At 40.8% G+C, this 12,031-nt stretch overlaps 1 protein-coding gene and 2 non-coding genes across 3 annotated transcripts in view; 1 reads left to right on the forward strand and 2 right to left on the reverse strand.

Annotated features, from left to right (window-relative positions):
* Window positions 1-12,031, forward strand: part of cpne2 (copine II) — a 313,754-nt gene that overhangs the window by 285,120 nt on the left and 16,603 nt on the right. The window contains exons 11-14 of the mRNA XM_061722711.1: window positions 3,855-3,988; window positions 4,668-4,722; window positions 6,555-6,606; window positions 9,742-9,875. Of these exons, the coding sequence (XP_061578695.1) occupies window positions 3,855-3,988; window positions 4,668-4,722; window positions 6,555-6,606; window positions 9,742-9,875 (375 nt within the window). The remainder of the gene's footprint in view (window positions 1-3,854; window positions 3,989-4,667; window positions 4,723-6,554; window positions 6,607-9,741; window positions 9,876-12,031) is intronic.
* On the reverse strand, window positions 755-826 carry trnae-cuc (transfer RNA glutamic acid (anticodon CUC)). The gene has a single exon. It is a non-coding gene; the product is annotated as a tRNA-Glu (tRNA).
* On the reverse strand, window positions 1,990-2,061 carry trnae-cuc (transfer RNA glutamic acid (anticodon CUC)). The gene has a single exon. It is a non-coding gene; the product is annotated as a tRNA-Glu (tRNA).

The raw sequence follows: 12,031 nt of genomic DNA on the forward strand, positions 1-12,031 counted from the left end.
AAGTGCAACACTGATATCCAGTAACAATAAGACTGACTTTTTTCCCATCATCTGCATTCAAAAATATATCATTGTGACTTTTTTTGGCAATGTATCAAGTGCAACACTGATATCCAGTAACAATAAGACTGACTTTTTTCCCATCATCTGCATTCAAAAATATATCATTGTGACTTTTTTTGGCAATGATGTCAGAAAAGTAGTACTTCCTTGCATTCCTTAGTTGTAAATTATGAGAGGGAAGTTTGTCTTTATAGATGTCAAAAGGAACCTGGAGATTAGTTTTTCTCCAATCAAAAACGTATGCTTTCAAGAGCCTCTTGAAGTTAGAGAGGGACATTTCTGTTCTGATAGCAGCTGGCAGGCGGTTCAACACTGTGAAAACTGTCTGGACTGAGAGTTCCTTGAACGTAGGGATGGCGCTGCCAAACAACATTCCTGTGTGGAGCAATTAGCGCCTATGGCGTAATTCTGTATGATCGCGTTGAGGCAGATAATTCAAGTGAAAGGGCACAACTCAGGAGAAGAGACAGCAGGCGTAGAGTGAGAAATCTAGTAAAGGAAAGCACAGTTCCCTGACTGGGAATGGAACCCAGGGCAAGTTTTCACATTCTAGTCACTTTTTGAACATCCCACCGTGAGCGTACGCGCAATCCTTGTGCACCGCGCTCTTTGTACATGTGGCCGTTGATCTTTCAACTTGTTGAAACCCTCTGGTGTATATTGTGAGAAATGTATCATAGAAAAAGAGCAGTTCCCTGACCAGGAATCGAACCCGGGCCGCGGCGGTGAGAGCGCCGAATCCTAACCACTAGACCATCAGGGAGATGCCGCTAGGTAGTGTCAATTCGAAATACCCGTAAAAATGTTGTCACAATAATCAAGCTACTATAGATGAATGCACAGACTACTCTTCCCAGTTGAGACATCAGATCTTTTAACCTTGATATGTTTTTAAAGTGGTAGTAGGCTGACTTTGTTTTTGTCTTAATGTGTTTAGGTGCGAGTCCATCACAACACCCAGATTTCTGCGCTGGTTGCTAGTTTTTAGGTGTATCTGTGGTGACCTGTAATCGTTTGTCTTTGGCTCCAAAGACAATTTTGTTTAGCTCGAGAAATGTAGATATTGAACAGAAGAGCTCCCAGACTGGAACCTTGGGGAACTCCACATGTGATTCTTGTCTTCTCTGATGTAAAGTTACCTGTTGACACAAAGTACTTCCTGTTCTCTAAGTATGTTTTGAACCACTTTAGTACAGTTCCAGAAAGACCCGCCCAGTTCTATAGTGGTTTGAGTAAAATATTTCGGTCAACTGTATCAAGTGCAACACTGATATCCAGTAACAATAAGACTGACTTTTTTCCCATCATCTGCATTCAAAAATATATCATTGTGACTTTTTTTGGCAATGATGTCAGAAAAGTAGTACTTCCTTGCATTCCTTAGTTGTAAATTATGAGAGGGAAGTTTGTCTTTATAGATGTCAAAAGGAACCTGGAGATTAGTTTTTCTCCAATCAAAAACGTATGCTTTCAAGAGCCTCTTGAAGTTAGAGAGGGACATCGCTGTTCCGATAGCAGCTGGCAGGCGGTTCCACCAGCGTGGAACACTGTGAAAACTGTCTGGACTGAGAGTTCCTTGAACGTAGGGATGGCGCTGCCAAACAACATTCCTGTGAGGAGCAATTAGCGCCTATGGCGTAATTCTGTATGATCGCGTTGAGGCAGATAATTCAAGTGAAAGGGCACAACTCAGGAGAAGAGACAGCAGGCGTAGAGTGAGAAATCTAGTAAAGGAAAGCACAGTTCCCTGACTGGGAATCGAACCCAGGGCAAGTTTTCACATTCTAGTCACTTTTTGAACATCCCACCGTGAGCGTACGCACAATCCTTGTACACCGCACTCTTTGTACATGTGGCCGTTGATCTTTCAACTTGTTGAAACCCTCTGGTGTATATTGTGAGAAATGTATCATAGAAAAAGAGCAGTTCCCTGACCGGGAATCGAACCCGGGCCGCGGCGGTGAGAGCGCCGAATCCTAACCACTAGACCATCAGGGAGATGCCGCTAGGTAGTGTCAATTCGAAATACCCGTAAAAATGTTGTCACAATTATCAAGCTACTATAGATGAATGCACAGACTACTCTTCCCAGTTGAGACATCAGATCTTTTAACCTTGATATGTTTTTAAAGTGGTAGTAGGCTGACTTTGTTTTTGTCTTAATGTGTTTAGGTGCGAGTCCATCACAACACCCAGATTTCTGCGCTGGTTGCTAGTTTTTAGGTGTATCTGTGGTGACCTGTAATCGTTTGTCTTTGGCTCCAAAGACAATTTTGTTTAGCTCGAGAAATGTAGATATTGAACAGAAGAGCTCCCAGACTGGAACCTTGGGGAACTCCACATGTGATTCTTGTCTTCTCTGATGTAAAGTTACCTGTTGACACAAAGTACTTCCTGTTCTCTAAGTATGTTTTGAACCACTTTAGTACAGTTCCAGAAAGACCCGCCCAGTTCTATAGTGGTTTGAGTAAAATATTTCGGTCAACTGTATCAAGTGCAACACTGATATCCAGTAACAATAAGACTGACTTTTTTCCCATCATCTGCATTCAAAAATATATCATTATGACTTTTTTTGGCAATGATGTCAGAAAAGTAGTACTTCCTTGCATTCCTTAGTTGTAAATTATGAGAGGGAAGTTTGTCTTTATAGATGTCAAAAGGAACCTGGAGATTAGTTTTTCTCCAATCAAAAACGTATGCTTTCAAGAGCCTCTTGAAGTTAGAGAGGGACATCGCTGTTCTGATAGCAGCTGGCAGGCGGTTCCACCAGCGTGGAACACTGTGAAAACTGTCTGGACTGAGAGTTCAATTCAATTCAATGTCCATTGAATGGTCCATGTTTAAATAACAAAGTACTTGTACTTCGTTACTTTACACCACTGGTTTTGAACCACTTTAGTACAGTTCAACTGTATCAAATGCAACACTGATATCCAGTAACAATATTGTGTATATGGTCCATATTTGATAGCTCCTACTTTCTGCCATAACCTTTGAATGGTTTTACATAGAGACTCGTGGGTGGTGTCATCTGACTCGGTATTGATTTCTTGACCTTCATTGGCCTGAATTAGCCCCGCCCCTTTTTCTGATTGGTTGATATGTGATAGTTCCTTTTTTCTGCAATAACTTTTGAATGGTTTGACATGAAGATGCGTGAGTGGTGTCATCAGACATGGTTTTGAGTCATTGAACATAATTGGTGCAAATTAGCCCCGCCCCTTCATCTGATTGGTCGACATCTGATTGTTCCTACTTTCTGCCATAACTTTTGAATGGTTTAATATAGAGAGTCGTGGGTGGTGTCATCCACTAAATGTCCAGGCCTGAAGAATCTACATGCGAGTCATACAAGCGCTTCCACTGCAGCACGCCTGAACGTGCACAAGGGTGCGAGGGCCCGTTCATCGCTGCTTGCAGCTTTAATTTGTTTAATGTTTCCTTTGGGTTTTCAAGGTGCTCTTTTCGGAAATATGGAACATGCCAGTGTGAAGTAAATGCCAACAGCACATATGGGATTTTACTTGTGCTGTTTGCACCTTTTCTCAGTTTTTAACTATGAATTACAATGATTCTTTGCCGGGTTTGAAACAAAAAAATAATTTAAAAAATGCTACTGCTGTGGCAGTGATAGCCTACTTTGAAGACTCAGCTTATACCACTTGGACTTTTTCACTTTGCTAAAACTTTCTAACAATCTGTAAAGTAAAAGATAGCAACTTTAAAAACGCTGCACTTCTACAACACTCCAGATGTCTAATACACTCTATGATCTCTCCTTTCTCTAGGTCGGTATAGACTTTACGGCTTCTAATGGGAACTCCCGAGAGCCTTCCTCCCTCCACTACATCAACCCACTGGGCAGCAACGAGTACCTTTCCGCCATTTTAGCTGTTGGACAAATCATACAGGACTATGATACGTGAGTGATGCCAGCAGCCCTCAGTTGTTGCATAGCTTTTAAATCCATCTACACTTAAAACAGATTACCTCATGTTTTTACATTTCTTGGCCAAATCAAAAGTCAAGTTCTTAACCATGAAGAGATGAGTGAAGCTGGTTGTGTATATTCTGTGATGTTGAGATCTTTTGTACCACATAAATGGTTGTACAATACAGTGGACAGACAAGACAGACAAAAATGTGTCACTTTCAACAATCTGCATGAACACAAAGATCTCTTCAGATTAGATTGTATTTCAGTTTTACAGTAAGTGACTGTGGGGACGAACGAGACTGGTGTACAAGTTTCCTCATAAAGATCTTAATGTGTGACATGTGTGACATGTGCACCTATTAATAAACGCACATGTCACTCATGTTTTAAGTTTTTACTAAAAGATTATAATTGGTAGAACAGCCTCACACTGCCAATATGCATAGATTTACTTTTTTAAATCTGTTAAAACTGAAGATAAATACATGTTCAGGATGAAAAAAGGGCTTCTTTTCTTAACGAGGAACCGTTTGAATGGGTTTCTATGAGAACAAGGTAACAGGATTTCCTCTACCATTTAAAACCAGCTTGTTGCATTTACATGAAAAAAAAAAAAAAAATATTGAACAAGAGTTCCAATCTCTTGTCATGGTTTCCCCTTCAGCGACAAAATGTTTCCTGCTCTGGGATTTGGAGCCCAACTCCCACCAGACTGGAAGGTATGTGCGCCAAAGGGGATGTTGTGTGTGTGTGTGTCTGTGGGGGGGGGGCAAGGAGAGAAGGATAAGCGAGCTAAGAGCTAAGTCTACAAACTTAGTTACAATCAGCCTTTATTGTACATGTATTTGACACAGTAATAAACTGCGAGCATTAATAACGCACATTGGCCACAGTTACATGATGTTTTTTAATTCTGAATTAATTATTCTGAGTTAAATAATTCCGAATTAAACTATTTTCCTTCGAGTGTAGCCTACATGGAAATAGTAATTCCGAATTGAGTTTTACAAGGAAAGAAATGAAAATGGAAATTAAAAATGATCGGCTTTATCCAATTCCGCTTAAAGTCTGGGGGTTGGGAAGGTTCTGATTGGACTACGGGTCTACCGGAAGAAAAACGAACTTAGCCGTTTAGCCGCTTAGCCGCTTAGCCGCTACAACTTTGAAAAACTCACAATTTTTATGTTTTACTGCCAACTGTTCTCTTAAAGGGATTGTGACATGAAAAACACATTTTTCTTGATTTTTTGTGTTTTGTTGGGTGTCTTGACATCAATTACACCCAAAAAACAACGAACTTTTAACATTCAGTGTATTGTGTGCTTTCTGGGATTTTCCGCATAACTGTGCAAAAACGGCGCATGTGGTTTGGTGGCGGGCCGTTACGTAACGGCCCGCTAAATCACCGCCCCCTCCACCCAGCTCCCTGCCTCCTCTCCAGCGCGCCATAAAGGCTGATTTATGGTTCCGCGTTACACCGACGCAGAACCTACGGCGTAGGGTTACGCTGCGACGCGCACCATACGCTGAACCCTACGGCGTAGTTCTGCGTCGATTTAACGCGGAACCATAAATGAGGCTTAACACGGAGCTGTTTAGAGCGTCTTTTGTTCTAATCACCGGAGGAAAACTGCTAAGAAGACCCGCGGCCACTGACTGGACTTAAGATAAGGGGACAGTGCTGCTTGCATGCCTTTATTTTTATGATTGTTTGCTGTGGTTCTCCCTGCTGCTCTTCCGTGCATGCTTCGCCTGTCGCTCCGACGCCGCTGTGAGCGTATGGTTGGGCTGGAGGAGGTTTGGAGGAGGAGCGGAGCAATGATTGACAGGAAAGGGGGAAAGGAAGCATTTTTCACGGCGCAAAAAAACACTGTAATAAAAAGCCAGGAAAAGAGTACTAAGAGTGACGTTTTTCTTGTTACACTCTTTTAGACACATTTGAGGGATGTTGGCCAAGACTTTTAATAGTGTTAAAAGCATGTTAAAAATGATGTCACAATACCTTTAATTATTTCCATGTCCTCCAAGCTATTTATTAAATAAATGGTCTCTTCTCTTGACCACCATTTACTGCGTGCTGCCATTTTGAAACTTTGTTTGGAAAACCAGCCCAGCGTGGAATATAAGCGTCATGGCGACAGACGGGCGAGGGAACGAGCAGCGAAGAAAGACCAGAATTAATTTAAAGAGGAATGAGTGTATACATGATCGCGGAATTATTCTATTTGGATTTAAAATCGGAATAAACCAGCCACTTACTTCGGAATCAAGTTTGATTCGGAATGGCCATTTTCATTCAGAATTAGGTGTTTACATGGTCATTTTTACTCATTTTAAATCAGATTTAATTTTAATTCTGAATTAAAGAGGAATTAAACTTCCCATGTAGACGCACTTATTAGGATGATTCTAATGTGCATTATTAATGAACCGTCTCCATCTGTGTAGCCGTAATGCAGCGCTGATGAGACGGTCAAACAAGCAGTACACAGAGGGAGGGTGGGACAGAATTTCTTAATGCTATTTTCAGGATGTTTTCTTGTCTCTGCAGGTGTCACATGAATTTGCCATCAACTTTAACCCCACAAACCCGTTCTGTTCAGGTGAGATGTTGTGTTTTAGCAAAATTCTATCTAATATTTCTATACTTAGTTTTGGAGGTGAGGTAGACATTACACATTGCATATGTGTATTGCAGGTATTAATAATGTTCTCCTATATATGTTTTTTTGCATATTTATTTTGAGTTTTATGCAACCTTGTCCTTTCGTCATCAAAATCAAGATCCATATGAACCCTCACCTGCTCTCACTGATGTAGATGGCATAATCTGCGGAAAACATGATATGGCATATTGTCCTGGATTTTCAACTTTTTTCTCGAAATTGTACTTCAACATTAATCTCGATATTTTTCGACTTTTTTCTCGACATTTCAACTTTTTTCTCGACATTTCGACTTTTTTCTTGAAGTGTAAAAGAAATCTTCCTCCTCTAAAATATTATTTTTATTTTTCTCCTGCCTGGCCCTGATACTCTTCAATAGTATACACGTGTCCATGTAGCACATCATTCATGTATCACATGTATCTGTGGGCATCTGCCTGTATGTGGGTATGTGTCTGTCCGTGTACATCTATTTATGGACTCTGTTTGTCAGTGTGTCTGTTTGCATCTGGTCAGTTTCCTGGTGATGTGTGTTTGTAGCCAGGTATCGTAGCATGTCTGTCCATATGGTTATATTCATGTGTGTATATTTCCATCTATCAGGTTCATAGTATATGTCATCAAACTGTGATATTTCCATTAAATGTTATGACCATTTATAGAAAAATGGTAAACCCTGAGGTTTGGCATCATCAAGTTAACGTTGTATTTAGCATTTAATATATATTCTGTGTTCTGTCCATTGGCAAGTAATAATAAAAGATTATTTAACTATCACTTTTACAGTTTCTCACCTCCACCATTATGACATGAGAGGTTATATCAAAATCATAAATGATTCAACACATAGCACCTTTCTGTAATGAAGCAGAAAATAAAAACTTATTCCGTGACCACATACATTTGCTTCTGTGATCATCCATTATAATGTGAAATGTGTGGGCTGGAATTGAGCCATGTGTCAAGCTGTAGCACATATGACCCAGAACGAAATTACATAACACATATTTGAGCCCAATTAAAGTAGATGCTGTATTAAATAAACAAATTACAACTCAGCCCTGTGCTGAAGAAGAACTGATCTAAAACCCTGACTGTGTGATTACCAGCCATGCTTGTTCTAAGGTCACGCCATGATGCGAGAGCTTCTTCAGGATAAAAGCACAACTTGTTGTTGTTAGGACATCTGCCTCCACAAATACCTTTTTGTTGCAAGGTTACTAGTATTTCTTGGTCCATACAGCCTCCAGTTTAGTGTAAGTTAGATTTCCAGGCTAAAATATGAAAATCTGAAAGTTAGACTGAAAGTGCTGCTGTAACTATTATATAAAACCTTTTTTATATAAACTGCAAAATGCTACATTCCAAATGAGGATACCCATTAAATGATTTCAGCTGTATATGTTTAAACAAATGGAGAAATTAGTGAGGAATAACAAGTTTTACATCAAGAAAGAAAGAAATGTTTGCAGATTCTTGGAAGAATTGAAAAGACGTGCAAGTTGCAGCGAGAGCATTTGTTCCCAACATGCACCATCGGTGCGTCCGAAATGCCATACTCAATTCAATTCAATTCAATTTTATTTATATAGCGTCTAATACAACAGAGTTGTCTCTAGACGCTTTACAGAGACCCATACCCAGAACATGACCCCCGAGCAGTTATTACATAAACAATGGCAGGTAAAAACTCCCCTAGTGGGAGAAAAACCTTAAGCCAAACAGTGGCAAGGAAAAACTCCCCTTTAGGAGGGAAGAAACCTTGAGCAGGACCAGGCTCATAAGGGGGGACCCTCCTGCCGAGGGCCAGACTGGGGGGTCAGGGACGGCAACAGCACAGCAGGCAGGTGGAAGCAGCAACGGGATGACCAGGGGTGGGGACCGCAGGCCAGCACGCAGCTCCCGAAGCTCCGGCCCAATCAGCAAGTCCCAGGTTGGGGTGCAGGGTCGGGGAAAGACTTGTGCTCCGTAATGCAAGCTACAAGCCACCCACGACCACCTGCAGGTTCCGGTGTCCGGCAAAGGATGCTGCAACATGGACAAAAGAGAGAAAAGGGAGGAGAAGGGGGAGCCAGCACAAGAAACTACAGGAGCGACTCTGACACACTACCTAGAGATTTACCAACACCAGCTAGAGGTTTACTAAACACTAACTATAGGCTTTACTAAACAGAAATGTTTTAAGTTTAGTTTTAAAGGTGGAGGTGGTGTCAGCCCCCTTAACCCAGATTGGAAGTTGGTTCCATAGTAGTGGTGCCTGATAGCAGAACGCCCGCCCTCCAAATCTACATTTAGATACTCTAGAACTACGAGTAAACCTGCACTCTGAGAACGGAGAGCTCTGACAGGAACATAAGGCACTATCAGGTCTTGTAAATAATGCGGAGCTAAGCCGTTTTGGGCTTTATACGCAAGTAATAAAATTTTAAATTGTAATAAAATACTAAACAGTATATACTCAAAAAGTATACTTAAGTTTGGCACACTTTTGAGTAAATATCAGTAGTATGCATTAATTGGGACGTACTACTCAGAGCCACACGGCACTTCCTGCCGTTGGGAGGGGGAGTTGTTACCATGGTAACAACTCCTGTCACAGCAGCAGCAGCAGCAGCAGCAGCTCCGCTCCGCTCTTTCCCGTTTATCCTGGCCCAAACAAGATGATTATATAATATAGTTATATACGAATATTGTAATATTAATATTATATAATAATATTATACTTGACATATACATATCTGCGCAGCACTTAGCAACCAAACACCGTTGCATTGCATTGTGGGAAGTTTCTGCTTAGCTAGTGTCCATCAATCCATACTAATAAATTTGTCCGGAATGAGTATGGATAGGGCATACTATTGTGTACGTAATAATGTTTCGGACACACTAAAAAATCTCACATACTGTTTTTGCTACTCGTTAGGGTGGAAGTATGGAATTTTGGACGCAGCTCATGTCTTCTAGTTTTAGTTTTGCACATGTTCCATTTCTGTTAAACATCTTCTTCTCTTTATCATTTGGTCTATATCTAACCCGTCTTTCAAATTTCTCATTTTCTCATTTTGCACCAAGGCGTGGAGGGCATCGCCCAGGCATACTCTGCCTGCCTCCCTCACATTCGTTTCTACGGCCCCACAAACTTCGCTCCTATCATCAACCACGTGGCACGCTTTGCTGCCCAGGCCCTTCAGCAAGAGAAAGCAGCGGTAGGTGACAACAAATCCTGCCTTTCACTCACTTCATTTTTATAAAGCCAAACCCATTGAGACGTGATGTACAACAAACAACACCATTAAAGAACTGTACTGTAAAGAACTTCAGACTCTGCTCCTGTTTGCTAATATAACAAAAGTCCATTTTAAAGTTACCTGAAGACAAGTTGTGGAAACTTGAAGCTTAAATAGAGGGTATGCATTGACTCATTTCACTCATCACTTCACCACGCCCCCTTACTGGCACTGAGTGGCAAAAATGGCTGCAACTAGTGGGGAAGACGGGATAACAGCCGATTATCAGCTTAAATTAAAGGCAGTTGGGCTTGACAGTGACCCGTACAGTTACCAAGAACCAGTGGTCCATGGACATTAATATTTGGCCATGAATTGAGTTTCCTGATATTTATATGTATTTAATTTCTACGCCGGCGAAATACACGAAGCAAAGCTTGAAGGCATACAAAAGTCTTGATGCTTAGTCCTACTTCAATGCAGGATTTGTTGTAGAAATTAAAGTGATGAGGACACCGAACTTTATGATTTGACCGTTTAACGTTACCTGATACAAAATGGGAACCGCAAATCCACGTTTCGGTGTCTGGAATCCAGTTGTTTCTGTGAATTGCAGGGATCCATTTGTCTCCCTTAAGCTTATTTTTCGGCAGTCTGTAAAACAATAACTCCGATTTCTTACTAAATCTATGAGTACAGTCGATTCCACAACAGCTTTTTCCCATTTTAGATGTTTTCCAGTTGCTCAAACTGAAAGTTTATGCTGCCACTCAGTCTTTCTGACACTCAGTCTTTCTGACACTCAGTCTTTCTAACACTCAGTGGGCGTAACCCGCTGTGAAGTCGCATCTGTGACGTCATGCGCATTCCCTCTATAGAGTTACATTAGTGTGTGTATTTACCCACTTCTGAAACTGCACGTCCATTCTTGATTTCCTCAGATCAAAGACAACCACAAGTTTGACTACAGTTAAATTGGAAAATAATTCCTCTACATAGTTTTTCCATCCCATAATAGTGTCAGGCTCATGACTGTTGCTAATTTTCAAAGTGATGTTGTAGATCCTGATCTTGTTGCTGAGAGGCTTCATCTCAGTTAGACAGTTGTGCTGCTTACACTTCATCTTTCCACATGTAGTGTGTCAGTCAGTTTTAATATCCACTTTGTTGCACTAAATGTGGCCTCTGACACTGCTCTGCCTTTATTTGCATTCTAAAAAACCCCGTCATTGTATCTCACTTACTTTATTCCTTTACTTTTCATTTGATGCGATTGCCATATTCTTCTTTGTAATCATTCTTAAGGGCATTCAAAGCAAAGAATAGTGGAAGTGGTTGTTCATGTCTGTCAAGGGAGTGTGTGATCACATTTTATCTACTCTTATAGCTGACGGGCAAACAAGTTTGTGCCTTTGTTGGCTCAAGCTTCTGTCGTGTGGATGAGTGTGTCGCTGAGTAACAAGGCAGACTGGAGTGAAAACGTCTTTACCCCTCTCTTCTGTTTCTCTCTGCTTTTTTTAAGCAGAGACAGTGATGATACTTTTCCCAGCATAATGGGGAAGGATACTCTTATCTCGTTCTCTCCTTTAAAGACAGTAGCATACCTCATGGATAGTTTAGTCAGAGTCAGAGTCATTTTTATTGTCCCTGTTCATTTAGCAGTATGGGAAACAGTCATCATACAAAGACAGACATACAAAAATGAAAACATTAAAACATGACAAAGTAACCATAAAAAATGAGTAAAAGCAGAAGTGCTTCCAGCAGTGCAGGTAGAATGATAAAAATGTATTAAAAATATTAAAATGTATGTGAATTGATCATTTTAACAGCGGTTCGCCCAGAAGGGAGAAGGAGAAACCTCTTCCTGATCACCCTCTTCTGACAGAGGGTGATCAGGACTGGTCGAGATATCCTGTGCCTTATTCAGGACTCGACCTTCGTAGATGTCAGTCAGAGAGAGCTGCTGAGTGCCAATGATTTTACTGGCTGCTCTGACAATGTCCTGCATCCTCTTTTTGTTCTGCACTGTCAGGTTGCCATACCACAATACAATACAGAAAGTTAAAATTGATTCAATAAAAGACTTATAAAATAACACCATTAATGTTTTCTCCACATTAAAAGTGTTCAAT

This window comes from Cololabis saira, chromosome 5 (genome assembly GCF_033807715.1).
Source record: "Cololabis saira isolate AMF1-May2022 chromosome 5, fColSai1.1, whole genome shotgun sequence".
NCBI classification, from domain to species: domain Eukaryota; kingdom Metazoa; phylum Chordata; class Actinopteri; order Beloniformes; family Belonidae; genus Cololabis; species Cololabis saira.